This window comes from Centruroides sculpturatus, unplaced genomic scaffold, assembly GCF_000671375.1.
Source record: "Centruroides sculpturatus isolate CEXI.00-Female unplaced genomic scaffold, Cexi_2.0 scaffold746, whole genome shotgun sequence".
Lineage (NCBI taxonomy): Eukaryota > Metazoa > Arthropoda > Arachnida > Scorpiones > Buthidae > Centruroides > Centruroides sculpturatus.
In genome coordinates this window covers 319,152-337,894 of record NW_019384898.1, presented here as the reverse complement: position 1 = coordinate 337,894, position 18,743 = coordinate 319,152, and the positions used below count along the sequence as shown (strand labels likewise).

The following is an 18,743-nucleotide window of genomic DNA, read 5'->3' as shown; positions in this document are numbered from 1 at the left end:
ATAAACTTTGTAAATTATTCTTAAACTAAAATCCATAGCAAATTAATGTTTAAGTATATTTCAATTGATTAATTATGAAAATTATTTTTTCCCCCATAATAATTTTTTTAAAATAAAATTTAATTTTTCACTTGTAACAAAACAATATATAAAATAAATAACTAAAATAAAAAAAGGAAATTAATTAAATAATTTTTTAGTTTAATTCTTAACTTACCAAAGTTAGCAAGATGGTTAAATATAGCACTAAAATTCCCAGTTTTTAAAGATAATAAAATTTCTGGTATACCAAAACTCCATTTATTTTCAGGATATGCTAAAAACAGAACAGAACAACATAACAGAATGAACAAAACAAAACAAATAAACACAAAACCCCATGTTTCTATAAGAGAAAATCATCTGTGGATAAGAAATAAAAATATTAAGTGAAGTAACAAATGAAAAATTCACCTACAATCAATCCTTTTCCTGAGAACACACCAAGCCAATGCTGAACAATAGCAGCAGGAAAGAAAGCAATAGTCAGAGAAAATGGCAATTAAATTATTAATCTGAAGATTAGCAGAGCTTAAAAAATTTTGAAATTTAATAAAGCATTCATATATTTAAATTTAATTTTTTTGTACATCATAATATCAATTTATTTCATTCCATTTTAAAAGATACTTTAACAAAGTTTTCTAAAACCTCAAGAGGATTTTACCACATGTATTTTATGAAATATGGCTCATCTCATTTCACTGATCTTGCCAGGGTTTTAAAAATTTGGGAATGATGAGAGATGGCATGCACTTCAAGAGAGCTTGCCTTCTGGGAGGACTTTCTATGAGAAACTGGCCCATAGTTAGGTGTTAGGCATATGAATAAAACCCAGAAAACTCCATGTAGCTAGCCTATTGGTGAGGCATAAACCTGCAACCAACTACTGTTGCTCAGTCACTTGGCTACTGTACATTATCAAAAAGAAACTCTTGAATTTTTTAAAATTTCCAGAGCCTCAACTGCAAGTACTGTGCATTATGCAGCCAAGATATATGAAACAATCTATAATGTTTTTATTAATGATAATTTATGTCCAAATTTCTACACAAATAGTACAGTAAATATTTTCACAACTACACTCAACTCATAGAAGCATTATTTGCAATTTTGTTTTCAAAAGTGATATCAAAAATTTTAATAAATAATTTATTCCCTAGAAATTCTTTTAAAATGGAACATGTTTACAGTGTGAATATTGGCTAAAAAAAGCATTTAAATATTGAAATAATTAAAAATTATGGAAGATATTAACACATTGCATATTGCATTTTATACTCATCTGCATATTCATGACTTTGTAAATCTTTATTTTAATCAGTAAATACATGAATTTATTTTCTATAAATTGGGCCAATATGTTCATTTTGTAACATATTTTTAAAAGTTTTCCTCTAATTTAATGGAAATATAGGAACAAGGATAGATATTTGTATTGATAATTATATGCATCATAAAAATAAATAAATATCATTATATAAAAAAATTAAAATATTAAATATGTTTATTAATATGTATCAGTATATGAATTTTATAACTTTTCCTAAACACAAAATGATAAAATGACAATTTTATATTTTAACATAATCATTATTATAACATTCAATCAACATATCAATATTTTTATAATCATTTTAAATACTAACAATAACATTACTAAATTTCTTTGTCATTCAAAATGTATATTTTATAATACTCCTTTAATTTTTTAAAGTAAATAATCATCTTAAAAAGAAATCCTGCAAATGAATAATCTTTTTTACATACGAATTATGTACAGATAAATGCTGCAATTTATATTTTGTAAAAGCAAAATTTTTTAAATGTGTGCCTATAAAATATAACTTTCATATATGCAATGTGTTGTAAAAGCAATAATAATAATAAATACTGAAAGATATCAAAATTTGCAGTTCAAATTATAATTATCAAATATTTTGTAGAGATTAATACATGTATTAAAAACTAAACAACAAAACTTGTATAAATTCTCAAAATTTACTACAATTTAAAGAATATCAATTTTTACATAAAAGTGTAAAGAAAAATCAAAGATAAATTATTTCAATGTGTAATTTTGAATAATTTTGAACTGTATATTTATGATATCCTAATGCTCTTGAAATTTTAAAATGTTTAAAACTTTTATATGAATGAAAATATTGTCAGTATATAAAATTTTCACACACAATTTTGTTTAATATAATTAGTTTCAGTAATAATTTTTCAAATATTAAATTTAAGAGAGTAATCACATTACACAATTGGCAAATATATAATAATCGATTTTAAGCAAAATATGGGGAAAAGCCCAAGTCTGAATTGTTATATTATTCTTAATATGTGCCATCAAATGATATCAACAATTATATCTGACAGAGAGAAACATTACATTTTTGTAAAATTTAAAAATGAGTATTTAAGCTATCAAATTATTTCAGCATGAGAAACATGATAACAAATATTTTTTCCATTAATTTAATAAAATTTTTATGAAATACGAAAAAATTCCATTCAAAACTTTTAATAAATTTGATAGTTCTTAATGAATCACAGAATATGCCAAAAGAACACACATTAAGCTTAATATAAATCTTAAAAATTACGTAATTATTAATTCATATGAATTTAAATAACATTTAATGACTATTATTGATAAAATTATAAAAAATAAGTGAACAAACTAAATGTAAAAATCTTAATATAGTTTACAATTGTGACTCAAATATTCTATTATTCTTTCAAATTAAAATTTATAGAAAAATTGTGGTAAATTTTTTATACATTATTATTTTACTTATTGTTGAGAGAATGCATTAGGTTATACTAAACATATATTCTTTAGTTAAAAATATTTTCAGCTCACTTAGAGCCATCTTTTTTTTTTTTTTAAAACTGCTCTTAACTAAAGATGGTTTTAAAACTAGAACTGCAACAGTGGTCATTTTGACTGCTTGTGTTTTACTTACTCGCCCACAGGAAGCTGAAATTTGACTTTTCCTGAATTTAAATGTTTTGCATTACCACCAACTTTTATATTTTTATCTTGATATAAACAAGGGGTCCTGAGATATAAAGTTCTCTACTTATCATGAAAAGTAGTCATTTTGATACTGATTTATTCCTTTGTTTTATTACCTTTTTTCACTTTTGCTTCATATGTCTATTTATAACTTGTGAATATTAACACTTCTATATTAATGTTTCTGCTAGTCATTTTTGTAATTTCTCTGCCTTTTTTAGAACAACTTTTTGTTTCAGTCTCCTTGGAATTATTCACACAGTGTGTATACAAAAATAAATGATAGATTTGATTACCTTCTGCTTATTGGAGATGAAATCATGAATATATTGGCAAATATTTCAGAAAATAAATTTGAAGGTGAAGATACATACAAATGATATTCACAATCTACTGGATACTGATAACAAGTAAATCCCATCCAATGAAATGGATGCTAAACAAGATAGCAAAGAGAACAACAGTGATGAAGAACAGCATCTGATTCCATCTAATGTCATGAACAAATCGTCAACAACCTTTCTACAAATATATAATATACAATTTACTATATTCAGGGTTCCTACTCAAATTTTTGTTTTGAATTCCCTGACCAACTCTGTCCAAATTCCCTGACCCTCACATTTTTTAATGTGGAATATCGACATAATAAAACAGCATTTACTGTGAACATTGAGTACATCTAGCCCTCCTTTTGCACATGCTTCAAAGACTGCCACATTAAAAAAATACAGTACATACATCCTGTAGAAAAATGTTTGATAGAATCCACAACTTCAATGTAATGAAAAAATAAGCAATTTACAAACAAAACACAGGCTTTTTATTTTATCATCATTTATCATTATTATTTGTATGTAAATCTAGTAAATACAAGGTAACATAAAATCAACAAAAATTATTCTTTGATAAACAAATAGTACTGTACTGTGCTTAAAATGAACTCTTGACTTAGAAACACATAATTTTAAAACCAATCTTTCAACAAAAAGAGTAACTTTTTTTAAACAGCAACATAATTTTAACAAAAAGTTAAATTTAAAAATTTTTAAATAAAGCATTTTTCCTACGTAAAAAAATCAATGATTGTACATAAAGAGGAATAGGTGTAAGTTTATACTATAGCTTCTCTAACAAATGCATCTAATTTATTGTAAAATCTTTTTATTTTTTTACAAAATGGACAATCAAAATACAGAGAAACTTCTTAGTATTAATCCTCTTTTTTCAAAATACAGATAATTAGAAAATAAAAAATGAATTACAATTCACAAAACACAAAAACTATTATATTAATGTAGTTTTAGCCTTTTCTCCTCAAGTGTATTTATTTTCATTTCAAACAATGGAAAATCCGACTCCAATCCAAATGATCGATCTTGGGAGCTGCATTGTCTAGACCAGCGGTCCCCAACCTTTTTATCGCCGCGGACCGGTCAAAAGTTTGATAATTTTACCGCAGCCCACTGAGGGGGGACGTTGATTGTTTACATTTTAGATTGATTTAATTTAATAATTTTAATTTAATTGTACAGTAATACCTCAAACTTACGCGATAGATGGGACTTAGCGATAACCGCGTAAGTCGGGGTATAATTTTTCATATAAATACATACAAATAATTTTTAATTGGGGCGGGAGACTAATTAAAACAATAATTTAGAAAAAAATGTTTAATAAAATCTTATATAATACATATATATAACAAATTATATTATTATACAATTTTTCACATTACTTGATTATCACACCATAATTTTAGCATTGTTTTCATCTCAGTGATAATACCGTGACGTTTATGAATGCTTGAATTTAAAGTTGAGCATTTTTCACAGCTTCGAGAATTTTTTCTTTGCCTTTTATAATTGTTCTGACCGACAATTCCGGTAGATAAAACTTCTTTGCCAATTCACAAATTTTCATTTTTGTATCGAACTCTTCAATAATGGGGTACGTTTGTAAAGTCAAACGAGTTAAACGAGGTTAGTAACGAATCGTTCGAAAAGTCTAACGAAATAAGAATAACAATGACGTCATTCTCGTTTAATTCGTTCGACTTTATGAACATACCCAATGTTAACTTTACATTCCAAATATAAAGTTTTTCTTTTCTTGTTTGATGCAGAAAAATCAGTTTTACTTCGTTTAGATGACATAGTAGAGTCTCTCAAGTCTCCGCAGATATAACAAACACAGAAATAAATAACACAAAATTAATTGTAGCTATATGTCGATTCCGCGCGACACGTCCGAACATGTAAGATGAACAATAGTGTGGGGGGATGAGTAATCAAGAGTTGCGTGGCACTCAAACAAAAGACGAATCGACGAGATTTGAAAATCGCGTAACTCCGGGTTAGCGTAAGTCGGGGTATTACTGTATTTAAACATGCCTTCAACATAAAATACAGTTACACCAAAAAATGAATATAATGTGATTTAACATTTTAACTCACTAGAACGCTAAATCAATGAGAACCCTGAGCTTGTTTCATTGCAACGAGACGGTTCCCTCTGGGGGTAATAGGAGACAATGACACCCGAAGTGTGTTTCTTATGTCCAGTTTATTCTGTTGTTCCGTCGTCCATTAAAAGTCGCACAAACCCAAGGAAATACACCATAGTAAATAAAATGGAAATAATTTAATGTTCCTTGGGCGGCCCGGTACTGTTTGATCCACGGACCAGTACCGGTCCGCGGCCCGGGGGTTGGGGACCACTGGTCTAGACCACAGGTTCTCAAACTTATTTCAACCACTGCCCACTTTGAGATTAAAAAAAAATCTAGTGCCCCATATTTTTTTTAACTTAACCTTTTTACATTACCATCTGTCGCATATCTTAAAAACAGTTATTGCAAATATAATGTTTAAACATGCATTATTATATGGATAGAATAGATAGGGTGTGACCCATATCCTATTTCTAGATCAATGAATGTTTCGATGAAAAGAAATAAAACTCATATTTAATCACTGAACCTTCTACTGCCCCCATGAAAGCCTCCAGCGCCCGCAAGGGGGCGTTACTGCCCATTTTGAGAAAGGATGGTCTAGACCAATGGTTCCCAATTAGTAGTACGCATACTCCTGGGGGTACGCGAAATTGTATGAAGGGGTACACGCGGAAATCTAAAATCGGTCGATTTAAAATTTAAGTGCATGAGATGAAGCAATCAAAAAAATAATGGGTGGACCATCAAAAATTAGGCAATTTACAACATGGTGTCGAATGCACAAATTCGTTTATTTATAACTAAAAATATTCTCAAAATTTCACGAAAAAAAAAATGCATTTGTGACAATACCTAAATGAAATTCTTATGCAAGAAACAAAAATTGTACAATTAACACAATTTGTGTTAATTGTACAATTATCATTATTATCATGTCAGCGAAGTGGCAATAAAATATTTACTACCATTTTGCACAACATACCTCTACGAGAGCGGATTTTCGCCCATGACAAACATGAAAACTAAACATCGTCACCGACTTCAACACGAAGATGACTTGAGACTGAAGCTGACCAAAAAGCAACCAGATTTTACAAAGTTGTGCAAAGAAAATCGTGCACATTTGTCGCATTAAAATTAAATAACCTTATGTTATTTTCATTATTATTAGAATTTTATTTTAAAGGTAATAAATGTAAAATAAACTTATTCTATTTATCACTTGCTGTCTACACACAGCTTCGCCCCCGCATTATATCAGATTTTCTCGTGGGAGTAAGATATTTTCTCGCAGTAAAATGTAGCCCATGTCCATCTCCAACATGTAAGCTATCTCTGTGCCAAATTTTATTAAAACCTGTTCAGCGGTTTAGATGTGAAAAGGTAACAGACAGACAGAAATTACTTTCGAATTTATATTATTAGTATGGATTAATATGAATTTCTGCTATAAGGGGTACGTGAGTTTTAGCTCTTTCTTGAAGTGGTATGCAGGAAAAACTAATTGAGAACCACTGGTCTAGACCAGGGGTCGGCAGTTTGTCAAGTGAGAAGAGCCAAATTGTCATGAAAACAGGATAAGAAAAGTACCAGAGAGCCGCATATTAATTTAAATATGCGAAATACAACACACAACAGGGGCGACTCTAGTGGACGTTTTTGGCATAATATTACACGGATGGATGGACACGCATTCAATGTGCTATATCTATAGATATGCTTCAAATGCTACAACTCTTATGCGACACACATTGATCAACGCGAGTGTGGTCATGTGCGGACGACGTACGACTCTATCTCAAACTTATAAGTTATAAGGCTGCGGTGAAATGAGGTGAGGTGAAATTGGAGTTTGTCCGAAGAGCCGCAAATGTCTATGCAAAGAGCCGCTTATTCTGACCCCTGGTCTAGACCAGTGTTTCTCAACCCAAAACACATCGCGGACTGGAAAATATCTGCTTTTTTTAAGCGGACCTGTGACAGAATTATTTTTCATTGAAAAAAATTCTTTGTTGTAAAAAGAACTACAAACTACATTGAGCAATAAATATTTGTTATTTATTTACCAGTACATTAGTATACAAATCAATGTTTTTCTTTTTGCTAGTAATCGCTGTTTTTCTTTTTAGCTAGTAAGATCATCAATTCTTGGATTTAAGGTGGTAACTGCAAGGTGTGAGGCAGAACAAACACTATAATGATTTTGTTGTTTCGATTTTATCATTACCATTGCCAAAAATGTTGATTCGCATAAGTACGTTGTTGAAAAAGGTAGTAACATCCTAACTGCCTTTTCATGTAAAACTGGATATTCAGATTTAACTTTAATTCAAAACTGTGTTATGGGCATTTATTCAAACAATGTTTTAAATCCCAAGTCTGAACTTAATTTGATTAGTTTTTTGTGTTCAAAGTCGTTCAATCTATTAGTTTGCTATCAATAAACAGATTAATAATCCACATATTTCCTATTCGGGAATAACGCATGACAGGTTAAATATATATTGTTAAAGTTTTCATGGACCGGTCAGATTAGAGTTGCGGACCGGCGGTTGAGAAACACAGGTCTAGACTATTCCTCAAGTTTCTATAAAAAATTTCTGTTCATTCCTTTTTTTCTCTAATAATTAAATTATTTTACGTTTTTCTATTTTAGTTCCGGACAATTCTGGAACCTCACACTTGTATTCCTATGACGTCATAGTATTATGAAAATTGGGATTCTTAAAACGTATAAAATAAAATAAATACAGAAATAAACAACAAACGAAATTATAATTATATGTTATTAAAATATAGAAGTTCCGTGCAGGGAATTGTAACTACAAATCTCTTTCTTTTGCAACATAATTATAAAAATTGTTTTGGTGTTGTTTTGCACAAAAGCTAATCAAATTTATTTCAATTTTTTAGTAATGCAATTAATTTTTTTTAAATTTACAGCTTTTTAATTTTTAAATTTTAATTATAAGCAAGTTAACATTGGTTAAACTATCGGATTACCTGTTGATTTTTGAAAACATAACTACAGAATATTTATTACAAGTATGATCAATCTTGCCAGTTTTTAAGCCCTACATTTGCCAAAATCAGTGATATTTGTTACCCAACGTCATTTCAGTTAAACTAATTACTAAACTAGGTATCAAAGTTGCGGAAAAAAACGGAAGAGGGGGGGAAAAATATGCTTGCAGTACAGTACAGTACATTCAAGGAAAATTGTAACAACAAATATAAATAGCTTGTGCCAACAACAAGTCAGCGCCAGTATTTTACTGTAAACGTCGGGTAACTATTTATAATTTTTTATGTTGTGTAGTAATGTTTTAAATGTGAAAAACGATTAAATTACAGATTTTTACTATCTATTTACCTATTTTGAAGTGAACATTCTAATAAATTACGATTTCAACTTTTAAAAGTTTGCAAACAAATTTTTAATTAGTTATTTTTTATTCTAATAAACAATTTCATCTTTTTATAATCGCTGAATTATTAAAATTAAAAATTAAACACTATTACATAAAAGTAGTTTATCCTGTTATTAATCCACAACTGTAAAATTATATGGCTTCAGAAAGGTGGAAAAAAAACCATTTCAAAATGGATTCTGGTGTATTTTCTTATTAAAGATTGCAGCATTACTTCTTGCCGCCTGCAGATGGCTATGATTGGTCATCCATATTCAGCAAACCAGATGAACAATGCAGTTAAGCTGACAAATTCCCTGACTTTTTGACAATTTTTTAACAAATTCCCTGACTTTTTCCAAACACTAATGAAAATCCCTAATTTCCCTGACTTTCCAGGTGCATAGGAACCCTGTATATTTTTTGAGTATGTTAATTCTTATTGGTATAACAGATATACATGAAATATTTTGGTATAACAGTATATCTGTTATATAATTTTGGTATAACAGTATATCTGTTATATATTTTGGTATAACAGTATATAACATGTATATCTGTTATACCAATATTTCTTATTGGTATAACAGATATACATGAAATATATTTTATAACAAAATATGAAATATTTTGTTATAAAATAATTTTACATAGTAAGCTATGAAATATTGTAGCTATTATTGATTGCTTTCTTCACACTGAAAATCCTGCTTTTATATATGCACAGGTACTGTTTGTGGTAAGCAGCAACAAGGAAATTCCTACACAGTAGTTTAAGTTCTTAATTTTTCATTATACAAAGTATATATAATTCCCCAATTTGAGGAAGCAACCCTCCCAATCTATAATACTGTTCCTTGAAATTATATCATACTCTAATATGTTATTTTTTGGTACAACTATAATATAAAATCTATTTCAAATCATAAAAAAGCATACTTTGAAACAGCAGTCATTTTGATTGCTGTCAGCAGTCCCAAGTATACAGAGAGTCTTGCAGTTTTAGTGTTAAGTGAGCCAAAAACATTTTTAATGTTTGCTAACCTTAAGAAATTTGGTTAATATTTGTTTAACCATAGTACCAAGCTTTGTGAATCATACAGACAGTGCTTTTTTACGAATAATCTTAACTAGGTTACTATGGTGATATTACTTTAAAAACTGTATTTTGTGCTCTAAACAATTTTATTTCCGTGCAAAATTACTGTTCCAAAAAGACCAAAACTTATGATCTATAACTATTTTTATTATGGTAAAGATAAGTGTTCTTTTTAATATATGTTACCGGCCAAACCCGATTTCAGGACAAACAAGTTTATCCTATGCATGTCAGGATATACTAGTTTAGCCTAGGACAATTTAGTTTGGCCTAAATACTTTAGGCTTAACTAGTTTGTCCTAGGCCGAACTGATTTAGAATTATTATTTAAGTCAGGCCTGACCAACCCAAATTGTTTCATGGGCCACTTTGATCACGCGTAACATTACAATGGGCCACAATTTAGGCAAACATGCTTTTAAAAAAGTAAAACAAATACATAATGAATAAGATTTCATTGTTATACCAAGAGTTTGTACTCGTACTTGTGCATTATAACAATGACACATGCAAATTGTCATTTATTTAATTGTTTTGGTATACACAAAACAGAAAACGAAAGTTTTAATAAATATATTATATCACTTAGTGGGCTATACAATTTAATATGACGGGCCACGGGTTGGCCAGGCCTGATTTAAGTATATTAATGGTTAAAATAAAATTAAAAGACAATCAATTAGATGAACAATATTTATTCATACATAGTCTACTTAATTATAAAAACAGTATTGATTAGAAGAGACAACACTTGTACAAAACTATAAAATAAAAATAAGCTACTCAGTACTTATCAGTTTGTATTTTTTTCTATTAACCTATGCACTTTTAAAGGTAATTAACTTTCGAAAATATTTTCAAAAAGCAAAATAATAAAAATAACTTTTAAAGTCAAACTAAAATTAAAAATGAACTTGTTTGTGTTTCTTAGTGTAGCATATAAAATATTTAATCTTTTATTTATTTTTACAGGGTGGGTTAAAGTGTACCTAGGTAACCCTAATGGCGGCATTTCGGACTCCTCCCGGAGGGGAGCCGCTGGCAGGCCGCCCATTGTTTAACGTCACTAGTTATTGATTCACAGTAGTTCTTGAACAAAAGAAAAAAAGGAAACGTTCACTAAAAATGTAGTTAACCTAACTGAAGCATCGCCATTGGGGTTACCTAGGTACACTTTAACCACCGGGTGTACTGTGATGGCATTTCGAATTACATAAAATCTTTTTTTTTACACTGGCACCTATTTGTAGTACATAAATCAGTTTGGCCTAGGTCAAACTAGATTATTCTAGGCTAAATTGGTATATCCTGACACGTGTAGGACAAACTAGTTTGGCCAGTAACATATATAATGTCTTTACAAATAAAAGAAAAAACATTACTATACAATAATGGCATTTCAAATTAAGAAGTAAATAATGTTTCTTAATGTAGAGGACGTTTTCTAACCAATTGCTGTTCATTCGTCTACCAATTATCTTTTTGGATTACAAAGATGCTACACACTGCAAGTAAATAATGTGTTAATAATCTCTTACAAGAAATAAAAATGTAGTGGTAGATCATTAATTCTTTTGACTCTTGAATGTATATTGACTATAAGTTGGCTAGACTTGTTTTATTGTAAACACCTGAAGATGATAATTTTAATGTTAGTGAAAGTACTTTTGTAAAAAACAAATCATGTGTATCGATATTCTTTTTCTTGAAAAATTACCAAAGACAGTTTTTAATTACCATCTGTATTATGTAGAATTGTTTAATCTTCCTTCTTAACATACTTTACTATGTAATACTTTTTATGTCAATTTACAATTGCAATGATTCTTATTTCAGTTCATCATGTAAAATAATTATTTTTGTATTTCTTTAGCTAGTTTAGGATTATTAGTGATTATCTTGGGTAGCTATGAATGCAATTAAAAATTACTAATTGTTCAAATGTGATTACTCTTATAATAAAATAATATGGACAAACTGAATTTACCAGGAGTTAAAAAATTTGGATCAATTGGTTTGCCTGTGCTTTTACATTCTTCAACTTCTAAATAACTGAGTAAATGAGACCACAAAGCTGATTTTCCCTGTAAAGTATAATTAGTTTAAATATAATATAGTTCAATAGAGATGAATTAAAATCACTAAATTTATAAAAAAAAATTAAAAACAAACCTGTTTTGTTTGTAATCCATGGCTCCAAACACGTTCAAGAAGATCACAAAGACTTGCTATCAAAGTATTCTCTTCAAGGCCTGTAATACTACCTTCAGTATGGCCAAGTTCAATTGCTTCTTGTCCCATCTTTTCAACTAACATTCGTTTTGTCTAATTATCAAACAAAATTATTTTTAATTTAAAAATAGTTATTATTAATAAATTTATGTAAACTGAAATGATTCTCAAAATTACTTACTCGCATTGTACATTCTTTAAGGAGAGCATCAACAAACTTCCAATTTGTCTGTGCAATAAATGCTGGTGAAACATCTGAGAGTTTTGGATGATGAATTCCTTTATTTCTGGCATCAGGAATATATTTCTGTTTTTTTAGATATGATTAAATGTGATAGGTATATGTATATTGCTTTCAGTTACAAAAAATTTAATATATATATATATATATATATATGTAAAATTACTTACATCTTTTTGATCAATAGTTTGCAACAAATGTTCTGCATGTAATTGACGTTTATCTTTTCTTTTCCAATGTGCACTGCTAATTTTTCTAGTTCTACTTATATTAAAGATAATAATAATATCAATAATAATAATAACATATGTTTTCTCATTTTATAATCACTTACTTGCTAAAAGATGGCCCTTGATTTAAAACTTCAAAATCTAAAATAGGAAATGAACCTGACATGCATCTATATTTACAGTCAGTCGAAACTTCTAGACATTTTGGAGGGGAAGCTGTTATATCTATCACAGTTATTCTTGTTTCAATTAAAACTTCTAAAGACAAAATTATAAAAATTTTTGATAATATAATTTAAAAAATAAAAAATAAATTTTTATATCTTAAAAAAATAAACTATTGGATTTTATGAATTTAACAATGTTTTGCTTTGTAAAGTTTGTTTTTACATAAACAAAAGTTTGTGTAAAAATTGTTAAGGCTTATCATACACAGCAATCATATATTAAGGTTTATCACACATAGTAAGTATTACATTCATTTTTAGTGTAATAATCATAATTTTTGAATTTTACAGTTTTTATGATAACCAAAGTTCAAAGTTTTAAATATTTGATTGCTTTGTATGATAAGCCCTAATCTATGGTTTACAACTTTTTTGTTATGTAAAAACAAATGCAGTGGTACGTTGGTATACATCTGCTTTAGAATACGTCCAAATCGGAATACGTCCTGTTTGGACGAAACAAATTTTGCTCGGTATACGACTTAATTCAATTATACACACCATCTATGAACAAGTATCACTATCTGTGTATTAGACCAGACTAGACGTTCGCGGTGCCACGGTTTATAACTTTGTTAAATTTCTTCTGATTTTAATTTGTAAGTAAAATTTTATTATTTTTATTAATCATGAATTGCAAAAAGGCAACAGAAAAATAAAAAAATGAATAGAATCACAATGGAACTGAAAAAAGAGATTGTTGAGAAATATGAAGGTAGCATGTGTGTTTGAGATGTAACTGTTGCACACCATATTCTGAGAATGACGATATCAACAATCGTGAAAAATAAAGACATTATTAAATTTGCTAACATTGCAAAAGAGGTTAAATCAATTTCTAAACATAGATCAAAGACATTAGATCATGTTGAGAAATTGCTTTTGCTTTGGATAACTGTAAAACAGTGTGCTGGTGACAGCATATCAGAAACAATTATTTGCAAGAAAGCTAAAAAGATACATGCTGATCTCATGAAAAATCAAGCAGAAACTAGCCAGGAAAGCGAGGTGTTTAAAGCCAGCCATTTTTTTTACATGAGAAAGGATTAATCATTTTTACATTACTTCTTATGGGAAAGGTTGGTTTGGTATACGTCTTATTCGGTATAAGTCCAAACACCAAGAACGGATTACGGTCGTATACCGAGGTTCCACTGTATGTTAAAAACTTTTGATTATGACTAATAATATATATGAAGTATCATTTTTGAAGATTTTATGCTATTTCCTAATACATAGAATAATAATGCACAAAAAAATTCATACATTTTAAATCATAATGAAAATTAAACTGAGGTTACTATTATAAAGTACAATATAAAAATAATTTGCAATGCAAACTTTTTACTGCTTTTGTTTATTAAATGCATATTCAGATATACAAAAAAGTAAAAATATCTATAAGCTATAAAAATATAAAAATTCTAAATTATTAACTATTAAATATTCTACTAATAATAACAAATATTTGAATGTGCTATTATAAAATTTAAAAAACTGAATAGAAATTACATACTAATAAAATTCCTATGCAGTTTTTAATATAACTACCATTGACAAATCCCTTAAAACAATATTTTCATGTATTCATTTTAATTTAGAGATATTTACTAATAAATATTATGAGTTTATAAATAATTATAACTGATTTTCCAATTAAATGGAATGCAATTTAAACTTTTTAGCAATGCATTGATAATTTCTAAATTCAAAAAGATTAGTCAATTGAAAATATTATCATCATAAATGTGTGTGTTTGTTTGTGTATATACAGGGTGTCTCGGTTAAACATTTCAGAACTTCTAAGAGGGGTAGGGTGCATCCCAATGACTCAGAATCATATAGCAATGCAGGGTCGGAAATGCTTTCCTGAAGCAGTGATGTACACAGAAACATCATAAAAAAGAAGACCGTAAGTGAATATTCGTTTTAATAATAAATGTACAAAAACAAAAGGAACATGGGTCAAAGAAAGTGTTTGTAGTTTCTTCCACTGACTGCAATGCAGACTTCACATCTATGGCGCATGGAATTCCAAACATTCTGGAATAATCCAGGCTCATCTCAAATTTCTCTGGCAGCTACTGCGATTCTTGCAACCAGCTCCTCAGCATTGTCAATGGGGGTGTCATAAACCTGTGTTTTCATATGCCCCAGAAATAAAAATCAAGACATAATAGGTCTGGTGACCAAGCAGGCCAACGCATGGGACCACCAAGTCCTATCCACTGTTGTTGGCCAAATGTGACATCTACAATGCCATCTATTGCATCAGGAAAGCATTTCCAATCCCACATTGCTATATGATTCCAAGTCGTCGGGATGCACCCTACTCTTCTTAGAAGTTCTGAAACGTTTAATTGAGACACCCCTGTATAATAAATTAGCCAAAATTTTGAATTTTCATTGAACATTTATTTATATTATTGATAATTTATCCTTCCAATATAGCTGGTAGCTTACTTCAGGAAAGTGTGTTTTGTGTTTGTTATTTTTAACACATCGTCGATTGGTGATCAAAATCAAGTATCGCCAATAACGAGTCAAAACCATGTGTGATGTAAAGTCAATTTCTATATATTGCCAAAACTTAAGTGATGCATACCTTTTAAGCATTCTCATTATCATCATCAAAAAACTCACAACTTTATACTTGAAAATTTTGTTCCCTGAAAATGATGTTTTTATGGCTCGCCTGTAAAATTTTAGAAAATGCAGATACAAGGTTTTGATCACCAACCAACAATACGAAATTATTACAAAAATAAATAAATTGGTTCTTTTTCTATGACTGTATAAATTTGATTTTCAGTAATGTTTTCTTTACATAATAAATAAAGTTAATTGAAATAAACTGAATAGATTTTATTCAATTTATTTCAGTTTCAACTTACAGAATTTAATCAATAAATTTGAAGAAAGCATTCTATCAACAAAAATAAAAATAAGTTAGGAAAAAACTATTTTATATTTTCTGATTAATAAATCAATGAATTTTGTATGTATATATGAATATAATATTCTTACCTGTATCTCGGAATGTCCCACATGGTTCATAAGCTGGAATTCTTACCATACTATCACTACAACATTCTTTGAGTAACTTGATTCGAGAATCAAATACCTTTAAAAATAAATTAATTAATATATCCAAAATATGCATAAGCAAAAAATAAAACAAAATTTATTACCTTCAAATATGGATCACACTCTTCCCATTGAGATAAAATTTTATTATCAATGAGTGTTGCAAACATCTGTGTCTCAATAAAACGTGATAAAAAAGGCAATGATGGTTCTGGCTGATCAGAAAGGAAAGCTGTCTTGTCAAAATTTTGCATTGTTTCTCTTGAACTTAACCATTGATCGGTATCTTGCTACATACCAATTGTATAATAAAAATATTTAAACTTTAGAATGAAATTAAATTATTGATTATTAACATTTTATTATTCATTTAGATGATTAAAATAAAAGATCTTTCTAGAAAAAAAATGTATCATTCTACAGAGAGCATATACAAGTATACCTTATACAACATGGTACTTCTAAACAGGGCTGTGGAGTCGGAGTCGTGGAGTTTTGGTGTTTTAGCCAGAGTCGGAGTCGTCAAAAAATCCGCCGACTCCGACTCCCTTTTATTTATCAACTTGTTATGTATATGAAACAGAGTCAGAGTTGGAGTCGGAGTCGGATGGTAAGGAAAAGCTGGAGTCAGTAAATTTTTACGCGACTCCACAGCCCTGCTTCTAAAACAGTTTTTCTCTAACAGTTTGAAAATTGGGGATATCCCCATACAACACAATTTCCGGTTTCATTCTAACACATTTCTGGAAATCTGTACAAAATTTCACAATTTTAAATGTAAACGTCATTATTCTATATCTTTTTTTATTCAAGTAAGCATGCATGTTGTCTCAAATTTGCCCATGGATTTTACAATATTGAAATTTTCAGATTATTTTATGCTTTTTGTCAGGTTTATTTTTAATGAAAACTGATAGGACAAAAAAGAAAAAATTGCACCAACTTTCCTATCAACCAGGTGCTGTTGTCACTATTTTCAGACTTTAGTCAAAAAGACTGTCAGTGTGTTTTCTTTTTATAGATTAATCTTCATATTTAGGAAAGTTTATTTAAAAATTTTAGGTAAGTGTTATTAATCTTTTTTACTTAATTACTTACTATCTATAAATGATTACTTCATTCATAAAAATGACAAACAAAATACAGTGGTATCTTGGTATTCAAACAATTTGACATTCAAACATAAATTCTGGAAAAAAGTCGCTCAGTACTCAACTGAGCAAACACAACCCACTAGAACAAATTTTTTATTAATAACATATTTTTATTTTGTCATCCATAAAAATATTTTTATGACCAAAATAAAAAATGTTAAAATGTTGCTGATCCTTCTGATCGAGATCAACAAGCACAGATGACAACAATACTTTGTAAAAAGAAAATGCCCTTGTTTAACTAAAATTAATTTTTAGTTAACTGTGATTGTTAGTTAATTATTGGTTGTACATAAATTATCAATTGCTTTAATAAACATATTTCTCTTAGTAACAAGAAAAAAATTGTATACTTTTGCCAACTTCTGGAACATAACCCTATGCTATGCTTTGCATTAGTCCTTTGTTTCGTATAGCATGGTTGCATAACATGGCACTTTTTCAGAATGTAACTATAGTGTTATACGAGGGACATCTGTATTTTACTAAAAAACTCCTACATCATTATTATTTTAAAGACAAAAATGCCTTTAATACTTTTTCAATATGAATCTATACTTCTATTCAATAATAGAATAGCAATGATTCAAAGAATATAAAACAAGATATATTGACAGAGATGCATTGACATTTACACATTGAAGCAACTATCAATACCAAATAATTTCAATGAAATATTTTTCATAGAATTATAATTAGTCTCCAGAATTTTATACTACCAAAATGGAAAATTTTAAATTAAATGATAATTATTTTTCAGTTTTATAGTTGCATTTCAAAAATAAATAATAAATAAAATTAATCCCCATTACAAACTGATTTAGCTTAGAGAAAACAATGTTAAGTATATATAAAGTTTGAAACAATCATTTTGAATATAATTCATAAAATATTCTTAAGTAAATTTATTTTAAATATTAAAAGATTGCTTACATAATTCAGACTGAACACAATAATCAAACAACTGATTTAGTTTATGAAAATACATCAAAATATTCTAAAATAAATCAACTAATTTTATAGCAAAATCAAATTACATCATCATATTCTATATGATCTATGGAAAAATTAATTAGATTTAATAGATATTTTTAGAAAATCAAGTAGCCAATTAAATAACTTAGAATTTCTAAATATACCCATAAATTCAGAATACTTATAATTCCACCAATTGCAACTAATTATATTAAAATATTCATTATTTCCTATTAAATTTCTAATCAAAATTAAATTAAAATTTTAGTGTACATAATTTTTACAAGCATTTAATAATCATGTGTGTAATTTTCTGACATTAAAAAAAAAGCTTTTTAATTAAATGCATATTATGACTGAAGTGCCAATCAGAACACAGATTTATTGAATAAACTGGCTCAATTCAAGCTCTGGATGAGACAGCTGGGATCTTATTAGAGCTGTAGAGCATACCCATAGAAGCAAAATGTCAAAAAAAAAACCATACCTCTACAAGTAACTCTTCACAAGATACATCCCCAAAATCAGGTCATGTAAGACTGTGAATTGTGTCACTCTGCTAAGACTAC

The 18,743-nt window shown here is 28.6% G+C and overlaps 1 protein-coding gene across 5 annotated transcripts in view; it reads right to left on the bottom strand.

Annotated features, from left to right (window-relative positions):
* The window catches only part of LOC111631439 (DENN domain-containing protein 5A-like), a 62,691-nt gene that overhangs the window by 18,076 nt on the left and 25,872 nt on the right, over positions 1-18,743 (bottom strand). Inside the window, exons 9-16 of one of the 5 annotated variants that reach the window (XM_023375687.1) lie at positions 16,150-16,335; positions 15,986-16,082; positions 12,836-12,989; positions 12,672-12,765; positions 12,442-12,567; positions 12,201-12,353; positions 12,016-12,112; positions 458-493 (exon numbers count right to left, since the gene is read on the bottom strand). In XM_023375687.1, coding sequence (XP_023231455.1) covers positions 458-493; positions 12,016-12,112; positions 12,201-12,353; positions 12,442-12,567; positions 12,672-12,765; positions 12,836-12,989; positions 15,986-16,082; positions 16,150-16,335 — 943 coding nt within the window. Of the gene's footprint in view, positions 1-217; positions 317-457; positions 494-12,015; positions 12,113-12,200; positions 12,354-12,441; positions 12,568-12,671; positions 12,766-12,835; positions 12,990-15,985; positions 16,083-16,149; positions 16,336-18,743 lie in introns of all 5 variants that reach the window. The other 4 variants (XM_023375685.1, XM_023375689.1, XM_023375686.1 and 1 more) reach the window with 4 other exon arrangements.